This window comes from Halichoerus grypus, chromosome 14, assembly GCF_964656455.1.
Source record: "Halichoerus grypus chromosome 14, mHalGry1.hap1.1, whole genome shotgun sequence".
NCBI classification, from domain to species: Eukaryota; Metazoa; Chordata; class Mammalia; order Carnivora; family Phocidae; genus Halichoerus; species Halichoerus grypus.
In genome coordinates, this window is record NC_135725.1 from 86,532,442 (window position 1) to 86,555,291 (window position 22,850).

The 22,850-nt window shown below is 50.2% G+C and overlaps 2 protein-coding genes across 6 annotated transcripts in view; one reads left to right on the forward strand and one right to left on the reverse strand.

The window, feature by feature from the left end:
- Window positions 1–6,639: 6,639 nt before the first annotated feature.
- On the reverse strand, window positions 6,640–11,462 carry NAIF1 (nuclear apoptosis inducing factor 1). 4 transcript variants are annotated; one of them, XR_013443849.1, is made up of 3 exons: window positions 10,719–11,462; window positions 8,459–8,985; window positions 6,640–7,217 (listed from the first exon to the last, which is right to left on the reverse strand). XR_013443849.1 is itself a non-coding variant. In XM_036086153.2 (2 exons), the coding sequence occupies exons 1-2, from the start codon at window positions 11,227–11,229 to the stop codon at window positions 8,513–8,515; spliced, it is 984 nt and encodes a 327-aa protein (XP_035942046.1). In that variant the 5' UTR covers window positions 11,230–11,461; the 3' UTR covers window positions 6,640–8,512. The 4 variants fall into 4 exon arrangements, 1 of the variants encoding a protein (XP_035942046.1); XR_004915433.2 differs by having other exon boundaries at window positions 6,640–7,179; window positions 7,301–8,985; window positions 10,719–11,461; XR_004915432.2 differs by having other exon boundaries at window positions 7,301–8,985; window positions 10,719–11,461.
- An 897-nt stretch (window positions 11,463–12,359) lies between these two features.
- Window positions 12,360–22,850, forward strand: part of SLC25A25 (solute carrier family 25 member 25) — a 34,770-nt gene continuing 24,279 nt past the window's right edge. The window contains exon 1 of one of the 2 annotated variants that reach the window (XM_036086146.2): window positions 12,360–12,697. In XM_036086146.2, coding sequence (XP_035942039.1) covers window positions 12,443–12,697 — 255 coding nt within the window. In that variant the 5' untranslated portion in view covers window positions 12,360–12,442. The remainder of the gene's footprint in view (window positions 12,698–22,850) is intronic. The other variant, XM_036086147.2, reaches the window with a different exon arrangement.

Consider the following 22,850-nt stretch of genomic DNA (forward strand, 5'->3'; position numbering starts at 1 on the left):
TGTAAAAACACAGGGGCCCCGCAGACAATGGGCAAGGGGGACTCGCGGGGTGGGGATCAGGATGAGGAACAGTATGGAACCTTGGTCACTTATGGCAGATTCTCAGCCCTGCCTCTTCGGGCTTGTTCCCTCTTTCCTCTCCCTCTGCTGAGCAACCTTTTCTATATCTTGCAGTGGGAGGCGGAGGGAGGTTCAAACAGCCACAGACTGAGTGGGTCCCTGAATCCCAATTCCAAATTTGGGGGAAAGCAAGCTGATTGGCTCCGTTTGGACCAGGTATCCTCTCTTCATCCAATCAGCGGTGGCCAGACGGGCGGGATCACGTGGTTCAGCCCGGGGAGCGGGAGGGGGGAGCGGGGGGGAGGGAGGAAACGAAGAGCAGAGGTTGCCGGGTGTTCTCAAACCAGCTGGGAGCTTGTTAAGACTCCTCACCCGGCCAACACCCCGGGATCTGTTTCAGTTGGTCGGGATGGGGGCTCAGAAATGTGCATTAACAGCTAATGAGCCTAAAGCTAAAGCTCCTCGGGTTACCACTTGAGGAACAGCTAGTCTAGGCAGATGTTGTGAAGGTATTTTGACCTGGAATCTGAATCGCAGACCCTTAGGGTGGGACCCTGAGGACTCTCAGCTGCTCATAACAAACGCCAGTTTAAATTGATGGAAGCAAAACTGGAGATTTGCAGGTACGGCTCCTGGATACTGGAGAGCAGACGCAGTTTCAGGAACTGCTGGATCGAAGTACTGAAACCCCAGCCGAAATCCTTCTCCATCCGCTGCTTAGCCTTTCTGGGGTTGGTTTCATTCATAGGTAGGTTGTCTCCATGGGGTGACCCCCCCCCCCAGGGCAGACTCTCATAGGTCCTGTTGGGGCATGTGTTCACCCTTAACTAATCACGGTGGACAGAGGGATGCATTACTCTCATGGACCAGACCTGGGCCACAGCCTTACCACTGAAGCCAGAATTAGGATCCCTCCCTCATATTGCCCGAACTCAAAGTGGAAGAGGGATGGTTTGTCAGAACAAAACCAGAGTGCCCCAGCCAGAAGGAGCCCTGGGTGCTGAGCAGGCTCTAAAAACAGCCAGAAGACATCATGGATGTCTATTGGCCCAACCTCCCATCTGGACAGGACTCTCTTGGAGGCCTGCCTGGAAACTGTTTCTGCCAGCCTCAGCCTCAGCGGTGGTCCCCTGCAATGGCCAGTCCCCATTTGTGCTTGGTTCTTGACAGGTGAGTGGCATGTGAATATCATCACCACAAATCAAGACTGACTCAGCTTCCAGCAAAGCAAAGAGCCCAACCCAGATCCTCCCAGTGAGTCAGGCCCAGCCTGGGCAAAGGAGGGGTGTCCAGGAGGGGTGTTCCCACTGGGGACCATTCCAGCTAGGATCGGCAACCCCATCATATGGATGGGGAGACTGAGGGGCAAGAGAAACAGGGATCTGGTACCCAGGCCTCTTGCTTACCAACATCTGCCTCCAGCTGCCTTCCTATGGTTCCTCCCAAGGGGTACAAGCTGGCCCCCAAAGGGTTAAGTACAGAGCTCACAAGCTGCTTTCTGTGGGCTGACTCTAGTCCACAGGTGTGTTTTGTTTGGCTTGTACAGGGTTTACAAATATTTAATAGTCAATATGTTTAAATTGGGAGATTTCACATAAAAGCCCAGATTTCTGGCTGTTTTTGTAAAAAGGAAATCTCTGGCAAGATGGGCCCACATTCCTGACTGTCAGGCTTGCCTGAAGCTGAGTTCTGCCTCCAGCCAGCCAACCTTATGCAGGCAGGGGATGTGTTATCTGAGCCAAGGGACTCTTATCTGAGTGGCTGTAGGCAGGAGTTTGTGAGCCCGGGACTAGCAGAATCTTGGAGAACATGTAGTGAGGGGTCTTCAGGTGGGCCCCTTCCTGCCTTCTCATCTCTTTATATCCTTTACCCGCTGCAAGCCAGGCCCTGTGCGGAGCCGTGGGGCTCCTTGTCACCCGTGCACTGCCCTCATGTGATTCATCCACTTCATTGTCATCACTGAATCCTCTCCTTACCCCTCAGAGGCAGGGGCTGCGCAGGAGAAGAAGCCTCACAGCGCCGGTGGGGTGATGGGACCTGCCCAAGGTCACAGCCCTCAGGTGAGGCAGGGCCTCTCAGGGCGGAGCTCCTGATGTACCTGTCACAGGTCCAGGATCCAGGCCGCAGCGCTGGAAGGCTGATTCATGCTCACGCGCTCACGGGAGGTTGACTCACAAAGAAGGGGCTGTGTGGCTAGGCGCACCTGGGGTGATCTCCCAGCTCCGCCACTTACAGATTATGCCATCAGGTGAGTCTTGCTTCAGTCTCTATCTGTCAAATGAGGGAAATGCAAAACATCTTACACTGCAACAAAAAGGGTATCAAATACCCGTTGGGGGGGCTGTGCCATGTGCTTGAAAAGTAACTACAAATAAGACGGCTGTTGTTGCTGTAGGACAGTGGTTCTTACGGGGTCGGGGGCATTCCGCAGTGTCTGGATACAGTTCCCATCATCACTGCTGGCTGAGATGTGTTACTGGCATCTACCGTGTGCCGCTCAGGAGGCCGCAAACTTCCTCAACACATAGGCCAGTGCCCCGCCCCCCACCCAAGGAATGATCCAGTCCAAAAAAATAATCGTGCTGAGATTGAGAAACTCTCCTAAAGCAGGACCCAGATATTTAAACATGCTATTGCAGTACGGTGTGATAAACAGGGGAGAAAGGAAGCACACCGTGTGACCCAAGAAGACTGCCTGGAGGAAGTGACGCCCACGCTGAATGTGAAGGATGAATAGAAGTTAGGAAAGTGATGAGGAAGAAGATTGTTCTGAGTAAGATGAACAGTAAACAGAAAGGTTCGGAGGGTAGAAAGAGCCTGACTTTTTTTTTTTTTTTTTTAAGGTTTATTTGCTAGAAAAAGAGTGCCCTCGTGCAACCACCTGAGCAGGGGGAGGGGCAGAGGGCGAGGGAGACAGGCAGACTCCCCACTGAGCGCAGAGCCTGCTGCGGTGCTCCATCCCAGGACCCTGAGATCATGACCTGAGCCAAAATAAAGAGCCAGACACTTAACCAACCAAGCCACCCAGGCGCCCCAAGCCTGACATTTCTAAGGAAGTAAATTTTTTTTCTTGTAGTTTACTCAGATATAATCAAACGATAAGGAAGTAAACATTCATTGTGGCTGGAATGAAGTGCAAGATGGGAGGCAGAATCAGACCATGAAAGGTCCCTGTAGGTCACATTCAGGAGCTTATACTTCAGCCTGAGAGGGGAGGGAAGTCACTGAAAAGATAGAACAGGGAGTGGCCTGGTTAGATTTGCTTCTGAAGACCCTCCTCCGAAGGGCCTGGAGGCAGGGAGGCCGGCAAGGGGGCTGCTGTGGGTAACCCAGGTGAGAGAGAGGCGGATAGATTTGAGGGATATTGGGAGCTTTAACAACAAGAGGATGCAGGGGTGAGGCAGTGAGAAGAAACAAGGATGTCACCTGGCCTTCCAGCTTGGGCAACTGGGACGTGGGGGGGCCACTCTCAGAGCTTGGCTAGAGCCAGGAACACGGTGGACAAGGCTGCAGAAACCACGTGGCTCCCAGTGAGGGGATCAGTTGGAAAACAAGCAAGTCCACTTGGACATGAGTTAGGGGGACGGTGTGGGGAGCGCGATGGGGGTGCACAACAGGGGAGAGCTTACCCTGGCGCGTGGGGGGCTGGGAAGGGCCTCTTGAGGAAGTAATATGTAGGCTGAGCCCCAAGGGCCGCCCAGCCCAGGCCGGCCAGGGAAAGGGGGTTGGGACACAAAGTGAGGGCCCCAATTTGACAGAGAACCAGCACAATCCAGCACAGCGTCTACACCTCTCTCACCAGACAGGCCATTTTTTTTTTTTTTTAAAGATTTTATGTATTTATTTGACAGAGAGACAGCGAGAGCAGGAACACAAGCAGGGGGAGTGGGAGAGGGAGAAGCGGGCTTCCCGCCGAGCAGGGAGCCCGATGCGGGACTCGATCCCAGGACCCCGGGACCATGACCTGAGCCGAAGGCAGATGCCCAACGACTGAGCCACCCAGGCACCCACCAGACAGGCCATTTTGAGAGCCACATCCCCCTTTGCAAATATCCATGCCAAGTTTACCTCATCTTCTCTAATTAAAAGAGTGGGTTTGTCCCTGCCTGTTCCTATCAGCCACCACCTTGCCACCCTGTCCAGCCCTGACCAATTGTCTGGAATTTCCCCAGGGGTCAGGAAGTCTCTTCCAGGGAGAGTTACAAGTGGGTCTGCACAGATGGGCCCCTTTCTAATGTGCAGATTTCCAGAGCAGAAGGATCCAAAGTTAGTCCCCACTCTGCTGAGGTTTTTTTGCATTCTAATCTCTGAACTCAAAGCTACAAGAAATGGAAAGTAGGTTCAATAAGTTCTGTTTCAAACTTCGGGGAGCTCCCGTCCCTCCTGATTGATGGAATGCAGGAATGTGGAGGAGACGCAGTCTTTCACGGGTCAGGAGTCCTGACCCCAACTTATAATAAAAGCAAGTTAGCTTGATTCCAGAGATGGTCGCCCTCAGTTCCTCTCCTCCCCATTTGTCAGAGCTACACTTCAATCAAGAGGTCAGTGCTCAATAAATGGTAGCTATTTCCACTGATTAACACCTCGTGACACCCCTAGGAAGTAGGGACTGTTACATCCCCACTTTATTTTTATTTTTTTTATTTTTTACTTAAATTTTTTTCATTTTGGGGGGCGCCAGGGTAGCTCAGTTGGTTCAGTGTCCGACTCTTGATTTTGGCTCAGGTCATGATCTCGGGGTCATGAGATGGAACCCCATGCATCGGCCCTGCACTCAACAGGGAGTCCGCAATTCTCTCCCTCTGCCCTTCCCCCACTTGCTATCGCGCGCTCTCAAATACATAAATAAATCTTAAAAAAAAGATTTTTTTTTCATTTTTAAGTAATCTCTACCCCCAAAGTGGGGCTTGAACTCACAACCCTGAGATCAAGAGTCGCAAGCTCCACAGACTGAATCAGCCAAGCGCCCCTTTCTTCCCCATTTTAGAATTGAGAAAACTGAGGTCCGGCCAAGTTAAGAGATACAGTGAATAAAGGATGGAACGCAGCTCAAGCCCAAACCTGCCTGAGCCCAGGGGCTTTCCTAGCCTCTGCTGGGCAAACTCTATAGAGTAAGGAACAGCTGGGCAAAATACGGTTCACAAAGGATCCCTTTGTGAAAGATTTCCATCAAAATGGTTTAAAATGTAAAAGGCTTCACTACCTGAAGCAATAAGCTTCAGTGGCTTGGAGGATCTCCTTTATGTAAAGTCCCACATTTCAGGAAGGACTCCCAAAAAGTCACCCCAACGTAAGGGACAGTTCTTCAGTAGCACCAACAAGGAGGGGGGGGGGTTCAATTCTGTTAAGCCACCCTTTTCCCTCTTAACAGGAATGTCCAAAGCCTGCAGAGAGTTGGAGAGGTCACTGTGTTTCCCTTTCAAGTGCCTCCTAGGCCGCCTCATTTGATCTAGAAACTCAAGGCCAGCTTCAAATTGTCTCTAGGTGATTTCACATCTAACTGGTAGCAAGGTCAGCATTGTTAAGAACAGGAGTTAAGGGACACCTGGGTGGCTCAGTCGGTTGGGCGTCTGCCTTTGGCAGAGGTCATGATCCCAGGGTCCTGGGATCGAGCCCCACATTGGGCTCCTGCTCAGCAGAAAGCCTGCTTCTCCCCCTGCTGAGTTCTCTCTCTCTGTCAAATAAATAAATAAAATCTTAAAAAAAAAAAACAAAAAAACAGGAGTTAAGAGCATAGGCCACCCCAGAGAATAAGGTAGCTGTGTGATTTTAGGCAAATTGCTTAACCTCTCGGATCCTCAATATCCTCATCTGCAAACTGAGAACAATATCATTACCTAATTCATGGGGCTGTTGCAAGGAGTAAATGAGGTAATGCTTATAAGGCCTAGACAGAGCAGGTGCTTTATCATTCTCAGCTTGTATTATTATTAACTATGGGAGAGAGTGATAACTATGTCCAGGAAGGTTGGGATCCCTTCAGAATGAAGGCCAATCTTAAGTGAGAATCTTTGCTGGGCACGACTCCTCAACTGTCAGAAGCAATTCCTGAGAACCAGTCCTCAATGGGGTATGATCTATGCTTCCATGATGCATGATTCCAGCTGAGTTTAAGTCTTCCAGCCTCTAAGCCAAAGTTCGTAACCTTTAGGAAATACCAGAATCACCCAGAAAGCTTGTTTACAAAGCAAATTCTTACAGCTCTCCTTCCAGGAGTCTCTTCTAGGTTTTAGGTGGCTGGGTTTGGGGTATGTTTACCAGACAGCCCAGGTAATTCTCATCCAGTCTGAAAGAATTGCTCTAAGCCCGGAATAGGCGGGCTTTTCTGTAAAGGGCCAGAGTAAATACCTTTGGCTTTGTGGACCAGAGGTCTCTGTCACAATTACTCAACTCTGCTACTGTAGCACATGAACAGCCACAGACTTTAAGTAAATGAAGGGGTGTGGCTGTGTTCCGATAAAACTTTATTTACAAAGACAGGTGGGTGGCTGGTTTTGACCTGTGGGCCATCGTGTGCCAGCCCCTGATCGCTGCCAGTCCATATCTCTTCTATATAGAACCAATAAAGACACAGACGTGTAAAAAAGTGATATATTTTTTAATTTAAAATTATGACCTGGAAAGAAGCAGTCCGTTTAAGTGATCCAGGCCTCCTCTTTATACCCAATTGGAACAGATGCAATATTGGCTCAGATTGCCAACCCCAGAGAAAAGCCAAACCAAGCGGCAAAGCCTCAGGAAGGCCCCACAGCTTCCCTGCCAGGGGCATCAGGCTCCATGGAGGGAGGGGGCCCCGGGCTGCCAGGGGCTGCTGCTTTCCAGCCCCACTGGGGAGCTCTCCCTCCGTCACCCACCCCCTCACCAGCCTGATTCCTCTCCACGGCTCCCTAGCTAGCGCTGCACCTGTCCTCCACAGAGGCCGGTGGGACGGCAGTCACATCCCAACCGTCTTCGAGGGCATCTTCCTGTGATGGGAACAGTGGAGCGAGCAATTCTAAACATACATTGCCCAGAAGGGCAGCACCTTGATTGTTTAGCTGAGATCCGGAGCCTCGCGTTGTCACCACTGGTCACGTGTAGCCAAGGCACGGCAGCAAAATGGCAATCCTGGGGAATGATCTGGGAAGACGCAAGGGTCTCAGTGATCGAGGGTGATTCTGAAAATGAACCAGATAAATGCTATCTGGGTAAACTCCCTACAAAAGGGGAGAGAGTGTCAAGACGGAACAGGGAACACTACCTCCCTCGGCGCTCCGAGGTCAGCTCTGCTCTTCCCCGAGAACAGAAGTCAAGGTCCCGATTCTTAGGTCAGCTTCGGCTCTCCCACCTCAAACATTCGGGGCCAATCAGGCCTTCAGATGCACCTAGCCAGTCAGTGGGGGTCTCGCAAGAACACGCACGAGGCGCTGAATAATGTGAGAGGGAGTCCAGGGTGTGATGCCCTTTTCCCCCCACACACACACTTTTTTTTTTCTTTTTTCCCCACACTGAGTGTCAGAATCGTGCAGTCAGTAGACAGGAGAGGAGGAAGAGTGTGGCCAGAGCTGCCCACCCCTTCCCAGGAGGGGTAGGCATACAGAATAAAGACAACTGGCTTGAAGCAAGCCTTCTGGAAGAAGCCAGCTGGTCACCTTAGACCCACTGCAGCGGAGCAACGGGGTTCCACGCTGGTCTGTTTTCTCGCAGATTTACAGCACCCAAAGCCTAATGCTTGCCCTGAGTCAAAAGCTGTCAGGACAAACCACGAGAGGGCTGCCCCGGGATGCAATGGAAGACCGGAGGGTGGCCAGGCTATCCCCAGCACGCCCAGCATCCCTGAGCCCAGCAGGCCGCATCCTGGGTGTACTGCAGAGGCAGCTGGGGGTCTACCAAGGGCCCCTGCCAGGCCCGTTGTGGGGTGGGGTGTGGGGAGAGCGCAGATGGACTAGAGTCCCCTGAGAACGGAGGCACAGTGGGAAGGAGAAAAGGGTGAAGCTTCCTCCTCAGGCCCAGTGACTCTGCCTCCCGAGGGAGGAGCGCCAGCACCACGGACATGGTCTCATTCAACGGGATGACACTGCGGGCTGCGGGAGCATTTCAGCACAGGCCCCCGACTCTGAGATGGCTCCCGGTGAGAACCTCCGCTCCAGGTGTCCTAGACAGAGTCTGGGTCATGTCGCAAGCCCTGGCTCGTGACACCACGGGGCGTATGACCGGCGCCCAACCCCCACCTAGCCAATCTTCAGGCCCTTAGCAAGGCAGCTCACGTGGTGGGGGTAAGACAGTTCGGGTCCCAGGAGCCCAACGAGTTCGCAGTCTCCTTCACTTCTCAGAAACAGTGGACCCCTAACAGTCGATCAAAGAGAGAGCCGGCCACGTGGCTAGCCCTAGCCTAAGGCCAGTCACAGAAGCCACTTACAAGACCACAGTGGTGTCATCCGATCACAGCACAAGGCTGGCGCAACCCGTGCCCTCACTGGATGATGCTGTCCGGCTGCCCGTTCTGGGCCACCTGTCCAGGCTCCGAGGCAGGCGTGGGGTTGGGCGTGTTGCTCTGCAGGTAACGGCGGAAATCTTTGATCATGGGCCGGAGGACCTGGATGAGGACGCTCAGCGCTGCCTGGGTGCCCTCCATGGCCTGGGCCTGGCGCTCCTGGGCGCAGGCCTGCACCTCCTGGGAGCGGCGGATCATCTGTAGCAGGTCATTCTGCTGCTCCAGGTGCTGGGCAATCTCCTTCACGTGCAGATTGGTGACCCGCTGCTCCTGGATCAGCTTGGCTGAGTTGAGGGCTATGCGGCTCTTGAGCGCTTGGGGTTTGACCGAGGTGTCAGCATGCTGGGGCATCATCTCCACGGGGGCCTCGGCTGGCAGGGGCGGGGGGGCCTCCGCCGTGCAGTACTCTACCACACCCTCCTCAAGCGTGTGATAGGTGGTCTCCGTGGGGACTGCGGGGGAGAAAGAGCAAAGGCAGTGGCAGGTCACCTTCTAGAAAGAATGGAGCTGGCCACATCGGGTAGAGAGGAGGCCATCAAGCCCTATTCAGGGGGGAATTCAGGTCTCCTCTGGCTTTATAGCTATTCTCGCTATAAATCTAGAGTCTAAAGCATTTAGAATCTACTTGGTAACCAAAGGGCCGGCCCCAGATCCGGCAAAAGCAAAGCCGCTAATAACAATACAACACTGGCAAAAGATTTAGAGCACCATGTGTCAGGCACTGTGCCAAGCCCTTCGCACTCGTTAGCTCGATGCATCCTCACGATGACACCAAGAGGCAGGTACTGTCATGTTCATTTTCGGAGATGAGGAAACGGACTCAAAAATATGCAGTGACTTGCCTAAGGTCACACAGTTTATTTAGCAGGTCCAGGAAGCAAACTCAGGTCTCCCTAACACGAGTCCAACTTGCTTGTAACCACCCCAGTGGGATGCTTCCAGCTAATCAAGGCAGGGCCACATGCTCCCTGCAGGGCCAGCACGCAGCAGCCATCTTGGGTGGGACTCTACCTGAACTGTTTGTAGCCACACTAGTCCTATCTCTCTCCTTTTACGGCCAAGCGGAAAAGGAGGTGGGAGTGGGACAGCAGTTGCGTAAGTGCCCAATAAATGCCTCCCGTCTCTTTGATCACCTTGCCCAGTGGAATACCTACAAGTCACAGGTCCTTCCTGTTCTAGAACAGCAGCTGATTTAGACCAGTGTTTGATCCTCTTTTCCCACCTTGATATCCTTAGAAAATACGACTGCAGGGGGATGGCACTCACACATACACCCAATTTCCCCAAGCCCCACTGAGAATTACTGATTGATACGAATCATAGCCCAGCACAAACGAGCAGTTAATAGTCACTGGTACAAACCCTTATCTGAACTAAAAAGTCCAACCAAACCATTGTCGTTCATAACTGAAAACCTTTGAAAGGAATTCTGGGTGGACTGTTTGGGCCTCCACGCTTGTGGGAAACGTCAATTTTCTCCACCCTTCAATGCCAACATCAGCTCTGAGTCCCCACCCCAACCAGGAAGCCCCTTCCTCTCCTGAGTCCTTAGATTCTCCTGACAGTGCAGTTATTCATGTGTGTGTCTTATCTGTCCTACTAGAATAAAGCTGGCCTGTATTTTAAACACCTTGGTAATCCCAGTGCCAAGCACAGGGTCTGATGTGGAAGGAATAAGCACTAGTGTCTGAGAAGTGAAGGAATGAATAGATTAACACAAGGAACCATGAGGTTTCTGAGCAGGGCCTGATGAATGTTCGCCGCACTGAATACCCAGAACGTCTTTGTCCAGAATAGATGTCTTACTTGGGTATTATTATTCCCAGCTATCTGTTCATTCGACAAGTATGTCCTGACTGCCTACAATGTGCCAGGCCCTGCGATAAGTCTTGTGGGAATACAGACAGGTCTCTGTCTTCAAGGACCACATAGTTCAGTCATGGACATGAATGGTGGCAAAACAGTTGAGAGCAATCCAGCTCATCAGAAGCCCAGACTGCGTGCTGAGGAAGTCCCAAAGAGAACAGGATCACTTCTGTCTGGGGAGCTCCTGGAAGGCCTCATGGTCTTCCAAGACTCCCATCTGACCTTTGACCCTTGGCAGCCAACCTTCCCCAGACTGCCCCAGCTCTTGGCTGGCCCTTCCCATTTATGCACGACAGACTGGGTGGGAGAGGTCACTCACTCTGTGTCAGGGTGACCGTGGCTGCAGCTGCAGTGGCTGTGGGTCCGAGGGCCACGGGGTGAATCTCTGTGGTACTGGGCAAGCTGATGATGGTGGCCTCGCCCAGCAGGTTGCAGATGCGCTGTTGCATGGGGGTGAGCAGGACGGGGGCTACAGCTGGGCCACCGCCGCCACTGCCACCACCTGTCCCAGGCCCTCCGGCTCCATCCTCCTCAGTGGGCCCTGGGGCCTCGCCACCCTCCACCGCTGCCCGGACCTGGGCAACCTTGCGACGGACCTCGGTCTTGAGGTCAGACCACTTCTTCTTGACCTCAGGCAACTCCCTGCGGCAGGTGGCCACAGCGTTGACCCTTCTCAAGATGCCGTGCCAGGCCGCACTCTTGGCAGCCAGAGGAACCCCGGCATTGAAGTGGTTCACCAGCAGGTGCTTCTTCAGTTCCAGCTCCTCCACGATGATCTCCACCTCTCGCTCAGAGAAGTTCATCTTCCTTTTCTTGGCTGGGACGGCCATGGCCTCTCCCCACCCCCCTTTTTAAAGAAATTATAATCCCCTCAAACGCCCCAATTCCCCCTCTCTTCTTCCCCAGCCTCTCCCCTCACCCACCCCCCTACAGGGGATAGGCCGGGCTTGCCCCAGGCCAAGCACCAGGCCTTTGGTAACCCCCCTCGCTACGCAAAGTGCGTAGGGCCCAGCCCCGACCGGCCCGGCCGCTGCCAGCCAGCTGCGTAATGGCTTCCTGAATCTGCCTCTTCCGCCGGGGTGTGCGGAGATCCGCCCACTTCCCCTCTTCCCGCCTCCCAGAGCTTCTCCAGAGGAACCCGCCCTCCTGGTTGGTCGGGGCTCAAACGTCACGTCGATCACTGGTTCTTTTGATCTGTCGTTCAACTAAAGAGCACGCCTACTCACTGGAATTGGCCTGGTCATTGGTCTAAAAGTGTGTCTGTCGCTTCAGAGCGCGGCGCCCACCTGCCTTTATTCACTTCCATTGGGAAACTGTTCTGTCCTTCAATCGTCAGCATTACAAGTATTACGCCGTTAAATTCAGCTATTTTATTGGTAGTTAAGGGAGTTAAGAGTACCAAAACCTGGCCTCCTGAGGATACCTGAGTGCTTTCGGCCTTGAGCCATTGGCCAATTAATTTTTAATTCCACTCACGGGAGCAAACGCTGCATCACAGCCGCAGCTCACAGTTGCTCCTCACACAAATCCTATTTCCCACCGGAGACTACGATGTCTCTGTACAGGACCGCTCCTCCCATCCTTACGATTCCTCAGTCTAAACAGCGTTTCTCAATGGAAACTGGACACGGGGCCTTCCGCCTGCTAATCACAGAACTTCTGCCTATCGCGGCGTGATTTCCTCTCTCCGGCCCAGCTCAGCCAATCCCCGCCTCCTTCAGTTTGAATCGGCCGCAGACTGAGCAGGGATCGCCCCGCCTTCTCCATTGACACAAGCCGCCCGGGGCGGTGTGGGCGGTCCTCGAGGAGGCTCCGCCCCGGCCGGGTGGCCGTCCAGGCCTGTGACTGGCTGGCGGCCCCCATGGGGGCGTGGCCAACGAGGCGGCGGCCGGCGGGGCGGGGCTCCCGGAAGCGGCCCCTCCCGCCAACTTGCCGGCTTCTCGCAGCCCGCGCTCGCCGTCTGGGGACTCCCGCGTGTCTTCCGCGTTCTCCCCGCCGGCCAGCCGCCCCCGCCCCGCGCCCGGCGCCCCTGCCTCGCGCCCGATGGTGAGCAGTGTGTTGTGCCGCTGCGTGGCTTCCCCGCCGCCGGACGCAGCCGCCGCCGCCTCGTCGTCCGCCTCGTCGCCGGCGTCCGTGGACCCGTGCGGAGGCGCCGTCTGCGGGGGCCCGGACCACCGGCTGCGCCTGTGGAGCCTCTTCCAGACTCTCGACGTCAACCGCGACGGCGGCCTGTGTGTCAACGACTTGGCCGTGGGGCTGCGGCGCCTGGGACTGCACCGCACCGAGGGCGAGCTCCGGGTAGGCGGCGCGCACAGTCCGCGCGGGCTGGGAGGGGGCCCCTTCGCGCCCCAGCTCCTCCGGGCGGTCCGGGTGACAGGTCTGGGCTGCTTGGTGATAGGTCTGAACGACCCGGCTTCTTGAGCAGCCCCTTGGAGCGTGGCAGGTGTGGTGGACGGCCTCTTGGACTGGGAGGGACACCCCATGTATGCCCTGGTGGGGGTGGAGCTGCTTTTTGACCTCTGGGCGCTTGGTCTGGGGGGAAAAGGCTCTTCGTAGGCACAGGTGGGCACTCTCTAGGGCTGTCTGGTGGGCGAATAGCCCTTTTTTGCTCAGGCTTTCCCCAAAGTAGAAGGCCAAGTCTCGGGAGTTGCCTTTTGTCACCTCCTGACGTCCAAGCTGAACTCGATGCCCTCCCCTACCCCGCAATGACTTTCATCCATTCTTCAGCGGCACCCCTCCCTTCCCTTCTTGTTTCCATGCCAGCCGTGGGCCCTGATCTGTTCCTCTGAGAAGCATGTGGGAGTAGAAAAAATGGGAACTGGGGTTGCAGGCAGATCTGTGAGGAAGTGGGTGAGGACTGACAGTTCTCATGGTTTAGGCTCATCCCCATTAACATGCTTATCCAGAAGATGGGATCGTGATCTAAAGTGAAAGAAGCCAGGGGGGAAATTCTTCCTAAACGGGAAAGTGTTGCACACCTAGGAAGGGATATTGTTACTCCTATCCTGGAGTGGGCTTTGGCCAAGAGGGATGGGGGGGACAGAGAATGGCCACCTAGGTCTGCCAGAAAGGGAAGTGCTGTCCTTTCTTTATAAGAACCTGAAGCAGAGGCTTATCCCTTCCCCTTCCGTCTCCCCTGCTGTTTCCCCAGCCCGGCTTGCTAGCTGCAGGTACCCTTCCCAAATATTTCATTTATTGTGGCTTAACTTGATTTCCAGCCTGGGCTAGAACTTCCGAGTACTTTACCTAGTAACCTGTTTCTCTTCTGAGTTTGTTTGGTTCATTTAAACATAGAACAGTTAGAGAATCTCTCATAGCCAAGTATGAGAAGAATCTGATCAAACACCACTGAATTTGAACCCATTTGTTGGTCAGGTGGATGTGTCTCAGGTGTTTTTAACTCCTGCCCACAGTATATTTGATCAACATCTAAAGTATTTAACTTGCGATCAGCCTAGAAGACCAAGAGTAACACTATGTAAGATAGAATCTTTGGCCAAGTCCAAGAGGCTTAGAGACAAGTTTAAGATTTTTTTTTTTCTGCATTTTACACAAAATAAGTGTTGTGAGCTAGATGTTCTTTTTAAAGATTTTATTATTCATCTGAGAGAGAGAGCACGAGCAGGGGGGAGAGGCAGAGGGAGAAGCAGACTCCCGGCTGAGCAGGGAGCCCAAGGTAGGGCTCTATCCTAGGACCCAGAGATCATGACCTGAGTGGAAGGCAGACACTAAACTGTCTGAGCCACCCAGGCACCCCTAGATCTTTTTCCATACATATCTGATGAATAAGTCGCCTGGAAAGATAAGATGGCTAAACTCAGAGGGTCTGTGCTTTAGGGGCTCAGTGAAGTGTGAGCCTAGGTGAACCTTTCTGCTTTTGTGAACCCACCCACTTGACATGCTGCCAGACACATCAAGGGCATTTGGCTGCAGGTGTTATTCAGTATTTATACATGCTTTGTGCCTCAACTGTGATTCGTGATAACATCTGATATTGATGCTCATCCTTTTTTTTTTTTTTTTTTTTGCAGTAAATCTATAAGGGCAAATAAGGAGAAAGTGATCATTTTTCTTTCCAGTGTTAAAAGGAAGTTTTTTAATTAACCAAAGGGAGCTTTGCCCCTTGGGGTCACATTGGCTCTAAAATCCTTGACTCTGTGACTGATCTCAGTTCTGTGATATGAAACAATTCTTTATCATTCTTTTGGTGTGTGGAGTTAGTGTGGATTTGATTTCTACAACTCGGCTTTTAAAAATAAGTTAAATTATTGTACAGCTTGAGAGAAATTGGGGATGATCCATTTTATTCATTTATACACAAGCTAGTCCTGTGGCAAATGTCGTTGAAGTATTAGTGAACCTGCCTTTTGTAAATAACTGGGCCACAGGAAGACACCCTCCCTCATGAACCCCCCATACCACTTCCTGTTGAAATTCTATCAGTATTAGCTACACACAGAAAAAGCAGTGCTACAGTTTTGCAGAACTAACAAAGCCAAAAGGGAATGTGGGGGCCCTTCGGTTTGAAATGGGTCATCTGCCGTGGGAATGGGCATTGAAAAACACAGCATCAAACTTTGGTAGCTGCTTCCTGAGACCCAGAGGACCAGTCCGAGATGCTGGGGTTTGCGCAGGAACCCACTGTGAGTGCTTATCGGTGGGTGGTGTGAACCCAGGCCATGTGACCACACATATCCTCTGGCTGGCCTACAACAGGTCAAGGCAGGTTTTCTTTAGACATGAACCAGCAGTTTAGGGCACCTGCCTTTCTTTTGGAAGAAATTGGGACAGTTGAGGAAAATTTACTTAAAATGGAAGTGGGCAGAGAAACCCAAGGCAGCCAGTCAGGGAAATTTTCTTTGTGAAGGGCACGTGAGCCAGAAGCCCGTCCTGGGACAAAAGAGGGGCAGGGCTTATTAAAGAAAGAAAAGAGATGACGACACCGGTGGTGACTTTGGGAGTTGAGGCTTCAGCTGGAGCTAATTATAGATTGACTATTTAAGGCAGTTTCATGTGACCAAACTCAATCTTTGTTTTAAAACAAGTTTAAAACCTAGGCTAGAACTCGGGCGGCCAATTAGAGAAAGAACACAAGCTGTATGACATGTGAACAGTTGTCCTTTTAGCTGAGGCTCATGGGCCCTCTTACAGGACTGGTGTTTAATGCAGGTGAGGATTCTAGAAGACGGTCGAGTTTGCTCCTTCAGAGACTTGCACCTGTGCCATTGAATTTGAGCTCCACAATAACTTTATGAAGGAAGCAAGACCTTTTTCACCCCCATTTTACGGAGGAAGGAGCAGAGGTCCAGAAAGACAGTAAAACAGCCTCAAAACTCATTTGGCCACTAAGGAATTACACCAGAGGAGCAACCAGAACTGATTCCTGCTCCACTCTATAACTACACCAGTTGTATAGTTTCCGAGGGACACGCAGAGTTCCAGCCTGGGCTTTGGGAAGAACTTGAGAAAGATCCAGTTAGAACCACATCTGTTATTCCCAAAATAGATTTCAAGATTATCTGGAGATTATTTTATCAAAGAACGAGAATCCACCCTGCCCTAATTCTCCTTGGCCTATACGTGAGGCAATCTCTGTTAACTTGAAATAACTGAATAGAATAGAAGATCATTAATGTCAAGTTGGTATTGCTTAATCAGACAGTGCTGTTGAACTCTATACTTTTTAAATGTCTGGCCATTTGTGGGGAAGGTGCTTACCTAAATAGCCAGACTTAGGTAAGATCATCTGCAGAACAAAGAGCCTTTTCGTAGAAAAGGGATAGACAACATTTGGTAAAATATAATGGCCTATTAGAAAAAAGAAAAATGCTATTCGCAGATTGGATTGAATTCATATATTAAACTAATAGTGTTTTATTGTTGCGAAGTTGGTTCCTGGCTTGAAGAATTGTCAAGTCAGCTAGAAGGGTTTTTTAAATTAATTGGTATTTGGAAAGGTGGAATCAGGTTCCCCGATCCTAAGACGAAATGGTAAGTGGGAATGTACCAGAGTGGGCCTGATCTGGAGCTTCAGCTGGATGGATTCCTTTGATGTTAAAGGAGTCATTAATTGTTGAAGCCTCACAGAAATCGCAGGGGATTGAGAGAAACAAAAACTTGCTGGTATTCATTTCTAGTCCTGCTGAGTACAGCCCCAGGATAAATCTAATGAACAAAACTGTCCTTATCCATATAGGACTAGTCTCGTTAAACTAAGTCTGGGCAGACTTTTCATTTTTAACCATTTCTTCTTATACTAATGGGAACTTGGCAGAATCAAAGAATTTAGTCTTGCAAGGGTCAGCGGCCGTCATAGGCCAGCCTCACACCTAGCGTGGGGAGCTTTCCTCCTGTGACTTCCTTCATAGACCATTCCATTGTGGACCTAGTTGGGGTCATTGTGAACTCTTTCTTATGTCAGACAGTATCTGAAAACTGCTATCTTAGCTTCCTATAATCTCTGCTGCTGCTCAAAACAGGTTTCATCATGCATTTCTCCCATGATATGCTGTCCATACCTTTTGGGGTCCCTCATCTGAGGCAGGATGTCCAGGGAGTATAGACTTCCCTTGGAAACATTACACTAAGTCAAAGAAGTCAGTCACAAAGACCAAGTATTACATGATCCATTTATATGGAAGTCCAGAATAGGGAAAGCTGTAAAGACAAAGTAGACTAGTGGTTGGTTGCTTAGGCCTGGGAGGGGCGGGTAGGAGATGGGAAGATGATAACTGAAGGGCTTGGGGTTTCTCTTTGAGGTGAGAAAATGGTCTACAGTTGACCATGATGATGGTCGCATGTATCTGTGAGTATACTAAAAGCCATTGAGTTGTATAAATGGGTGATTTGTATGGGTGTGGATTTTATCTCAACAAAACCGTTTTCAAAAAACCCAATACAGGGGCGCCTGGCTGGCTCAGTCAGAAGAGCATGCGACTCTTGACCTTGGGCTCATGAGTTGGAGCCCCCTGTTGAGTGTAGAGATTACTTAAATAAATTAATTAACTTAAAAACGACAACAAAAACCCCAGTACAGGATCTGTGGTATAAACCTGGGTTCCAATACTATTTCTGCTGCTTGCCAGCCATGTGACCTTGAGCACGTTACTCAACCTCTCCACGCCTTAGTTTCCTTATCAGAAACATGGCGGTATGAATAACTGCTTCCTAAGGTGGCTGTGGGATTAAATTAGACAAAGTATATAAAGAGCCTAGCACAGTGTCTGACACCTAGGTGTTCAACACAAAGTGACTTTTACGCCCACGGAGTCTTCGAAATAAGATGCCCAGAATTGGTTCTAATCATCTACAGTTTTTCCCCAGATGGTTTGAGTGAAGAGTGGAACAGAAGGAAGGAGAATGTCGGGCAGGCCTGGGTGATAAAGGTTGTGTAGCACCCAGGTAGGGCAGTCTCCTGTCAGCTGGGAGGGCCTTCGGCAGTTTGGGAGGACAAGTTTAGATTGTGGAAAGTCTGTGCCCTACAGACATTAGGAAGATGGAAACAAAGAAACCCTGTTAGCAGGAGATCTCTGAAAAGTTACTGAAGGAGTAGTCACTCTACACCGGAGGATGTTTTGGCCCGGAGCGCCTGGGCGGCTCAGTTAGTTAATTGTCCGACTTGGGCTCAGGTCATGATCTCAGGGTCATGGGATCGAGGCCACCGGCTCCCCGCCCCGGGCTCTGTGCTCAGCCCGGAGTCAGCTTGTCCCTCAATCTAAAAAAAAAAAAAAAAAAAGGATGTCTTTGGCCCAAATGTTTCCCTGGACGGAACCAGGCCCTTGTGGGCTCTCACAAGCCTGTTGCCCATTTCGTGAGCCATGGATGGCCTTTTCTCAAATCTGAAGCTCACTTTGAAGTTGTGAAAATGGAAGCTTCAAGTGGAGCTGACTTCAAACCTTCGGAGATGAGCTCACCAGCCTCGTTATTTTGCAGAAGCGCAACTGAGACCCAGAAGTCAGGCTGGCTGGAGGCAAAGGCAGTAGCCGAGCCCAGGATTTTGACTCTGCCCGATTTAGCTCAGCATACCCTGCCTCCTTGCTTCTATGGCTGTAGATACTTCATCAGCCCTCAAGACTTTGCAACTTTTATTTTCACAGTTTATGACATTGACTTACATGTGTATAACACCAGCTCAGCATTTCAGGACCCCTGATGGTGCTCAGGAAGCAGTGACTCAAATGATAGGCACACCCTTCCCAAATATGGGATATAAAAGACTCAACACAATACCTAAAACAAAAACAAAAACAAAGTTGTCTTAAAGGTGCACCTTCCTTTAAGGTAAATAAATGAACAACAAAGGTAGAGCCCAAGGAGCTTCTTTATCTGCTTTAAACTCTAGGCCAGGAAGCTTGGAAAGGAGGTGGAGTCATGACTCATTTTCTAGGGCCAAAGGGTAAACTGGAGATGGTGGCTGTCCCTGTTCCTGATGTTGCTTTGTAAAGCCTTTCTAGCTCTTACTGTCAACCCTGGCCTCGTGCCTTCTCTCCTCCAGCCATCCCTCCTCGGCTGGAGTCTGATGTGACTCTTACCAAAACACAAAGAAAACCACCTATATTGTGTGGGAAAACTCTCAAAAAAACCATTGAAATGCCAATGGTGAAAGGGGGGGGTGGGCAGAGGAGAGTTTAGGAGCACAAACTGCAATCTTGACTATAGGTGTGGCACAATTGAATAGTGCTATGGGTTAAAACCCGCCAGCCACAGCACCCACCTTCATTCAGCTCTTGGCCTTTTCCGTCCCGCATATGCAAAACGCTGCTGCTGTCATTTTTTTGGTTACTGCCTCGAGGCTGAGTCTGAATTTATATGATGTTAGAGCTGGAAAGGTTTCCAAGGTTTGTCCAGTTCAGTCTCCCCGCTTGGCAGCCCAGAGAGGCTAAAACGACTTGTCCAGGGTCCTGCAGATGCACTAGAGGGGGGAAGGTAAGGCCCCTGGAGCACCCCGTAGCGACGCATTTATGGACACAGTTAACTTCCTTTTTTCAATCACATCGGGGGTATATTCTTTTGCTGGAGGCTCTTCTTTAGCCTGCATAAGGAGTAAAGATAGCATCTAATAAATCTATAGCTAAAAAAAAAAAAAACGCCCTTTCGGAATTGTTTCTAAGAACTACCTTGATATAAACCAGTTATGCTCACACACAGTTCTCGGGGCTGCCCTTCACACCCTCAGCAGCTCTGATGCGCTTTGCTAAGGCAGCTGAAGGGTGGGTTTCACACCCCTGTCCTGGCTCTTCTCTGCAGTCCCCTCAGCACAGAGCAAGCAGCAGGGGAGAGCTATTTTTGCACTGTTCATTCGATCTCAGTTGTAGACTGTGATCCTGAAACCAGCTTTAAGAAACTGAAAACAGAGCGCCTGGGTGGCTCAGATGGTTAAGCGTCTGCCTTCGGCTCAGATCATGATCCTAGGGTCCTGGGATCGAGTCCCGCATCGGGCTCCCTGCTAGGCGGGGAGCCTGCTTCTCCCTCTCCCTCTGCCTCTGCCTCTCTCTCTCTCTCTCTCTGACTCTCATGAATAAATAAATAAAACATTTAAAAAAAAAAGAAACTGAAAACGTTTAGTGTTGCTTTAATAATAAATCTGCTGGCTTGCCTTTTCGAGGGGGAGAAGGGAAAGTGTGAATAAGGATAAAGTGGCTGCAGAAGTAGGCTCAATGTGTGCCAATGGGTTTGGCTCCCCCTGGTCAATTTTGGATTGGTTGAGAAATTTGTGATCATTTTAGGTGATTGGGTTTTTACCTGCTGGCCTCAATACCACATTCTTTCCCTCCCCCTTAACGCTAGGCACCCGTCTGGTCTGAAGGAGAATCATGCGCTTCTAAGAGCACACACACAAAAATCATGCCATGTTTCTACGCGGCGTAGTGCTTCTGCAGACCTTTAAATTACGTGTCGCATCTCAAAATCCCACACTTGGGTTAATTTTGTATGCTCCTACCTTTCTTTTAGAGAAAAGAGAAAGACATCTTAGTAGGCATTGACCTTGAACCTGGGCTTTGATGGGGACTGGCTGTTCACCAGGAGTAGACAGAAGCCCTCCCAAGAGTTTTCTCCAAAGCGCACTTCTCTTTCCCACAGTCAGAGGAGTTTCCTTTGGGGACTTTTTGCTGAAGCTAGGTTTTTTTTGGTTCTACTTCCTAAAATGGAAATAAACTGGGGGATTTCACCTTCATCATTGTAGAATGGTCATCTTCGAAGCCTTGGTTTCATTGCTGCCAACCGATGTGCCTGGCTCCGTCTCCTTGTCTCCATATAACCTACTTGGCCCAGCCAGTCCTCATTTCAAAGCAGATCAGTCTGGCTTTCTGTCAAAGAAAATCTAGCATCATTTTTCAGTTAAAAAATAGAAGTGTTGGGGTGCTTGGGTGGCTCAGTCGGTTAAGCATCCAACTCTTGGTTTCGGCTCAGGTCATGATAGGGTTGCGAGATCGGGCTTGGCGTTCAGCTTGGAGTCTGCTTGAGATTCTTCTCCCTCTAACCCACCCCCTGTGTAGTCAGTCAGTCAATCAATCAATAAATATATAAATATATAAATAAATTATTTATTTTTAAGAAGTGTTAATAGTCTTCCCTTTGACTACAGCTCTTCTGAACGGTATTAATTCTAAGATAGGTAGTAGGTAATTAGACTGATAGACATGAGTCATGGATCATCGCCTTGGAGTCAGTCACGGGAGATCTTTCTACCTTGTTGTCATAAGACTCCTCAGGAATTTCCAATTGTCCTTCTGTGCGCTGCCCTGGGGCTTTTGCACCCTGGGCAATTCCTCAGGATAATTTGGAATGGGCTCCCGCTGGGCGGCCATTCCATTAGAATCTCGAGTTTTCTCTGCGAAGGACCAGAGATCCTGCTTGATCCAGCAAGTCAGTTTCCTGGATTCTTGGAAGAGTGGGTGACTTCGGCTGGCCATTATCCTATCTTAACCAGGTTCTGTTGATGTGTACAAGCAACAGCTGCAGGAGGGTTACCCTTGCCTTCCTGGTCTCTGGCTACGGGCAATCTTTCATAGCCAGAAAAAGTGTGGGAGAGTTGTATTATAGGAATTGCTTGTAACGCAAAAGAAACTAATGGTCCCCCAGATAATCACTGGTTTAGGTGATGGTGTGATATAAGGAAGGAGAGGTATACTACATTAAGCCACAAGGAAATCAAAGATACAAGAGAAGGTACTTCAAAATAATAGTATCGGCAAAGTATGCAATTGAACAAGTTTTCATGGATCTTGGTCTTCGGTGCAGATTTTAAGATAAATAAGGCTTGGTCACTCCCTTGCCTCATTTATTTCCTTTCTTCTGCTTAGTCTGGGTTTACTTTGTTCTTTTCTGCTTTCTTGAGGGGGAAGTTGAAGGCATAGATTTGAGGTTTTTTCTAATACGGGCTTTCCCTTCTACATACTGCTTCGGCTGCAAGCCACAACTTTTTACGCGTTCTGCTTTCACACCATTCGACATACTTTCTAATTTCTCTTCTGAGTTCTTCTTTGACGCATGGATTATTTAGAGTTGGGTTATTTAGTTTCCAGACATTTCACTATTTTCCGGGTATCTTTCTGTCATTGATTTCTAATTTAATTCCATTGTGGTCAAAAACCAGATTCTGCACACATTGAATCCTTTTAAATTTAGTGAGACTTGTTTTGGGAGCCAGAATCTGTTCTGTGTGTACTTGAAAAAAATGCGCATTCTGGTCCTCATGGAGAGAGCGCTTTAGAATTGCCAGGTAGGTCAAGGTGGTTGATGATGTTGCCCAAGTCTTCTGTGTCCTTACTGACTTTCTGTCTTCTTGTCCTACCAGTTATTCAGAGAAGGGCGTTAGGATCCCTGACTGTAATTGTGGATTTGTCTCCTTTTCCTTGCAGGATTGTTGGTTTTGCTTTGTGTATTTTTAAGGCTCTGTAATGTGGTACGAAAACATTTAGGATTGTTATGTCCGCTGGATGCATTGACCCTTTTATCATTATGAAATGCCCGTGATAACATTCTTTGCTCTGAAATCTACTTTGTCTGATATCATATGCCACTCTACTTTTCTTTGGATTAATAGGAACATGGTATATCTTTGTCCTTTCTTTTATTTTTAACCTATTGGTACCTCTATATTTAAAATATGTTTCTTGGGGGGCGCCTGGGTGGCTCAGTCATTAGGCGTCTGCCTTCGGCTCAGGTCATGGTCCTGGGGTCCTGGGATCGAGTCCCGCATCGGGCTCCCTGCTCTGCGGGAAGCCTGCTTCTCCCTCTCCCTCTGCCCCTGCTTGTGTTCTCTCTCTCGCTGTGTCTCTCTGTCAAATAAATAAATAAAATCTTTAAAAAAATAAAAAAATAAAAAATAAAATAAAATATGTTTCTTGGGCGCCTGGGTGGCTCAGTTGGTTAAGCGACTGCCTTCGGCTCAGGTCATGATCCTGGAGTCCCGGATCGAGTCCCGCATCGGGCTCCCTGCTCAGCAGGG

Excerpts from the sequence above, each read along its gene's own strand:
- NAIF1 (XM_036086153.2), bottom strand. The coding sequence starts at position 11,229 with ATGGCCGTCCCAGCCAAGAAAAGGAAGATGAACTTCTCTGAGCGAGAG. Across the intron at positions 8,986-10,718 it reads CACGGTCACCCTGACACAGA|TCCCCACGGAGACCACCTAT; the intron begins GTGAGTGACCTC and ends TCTCCCCCGCAG.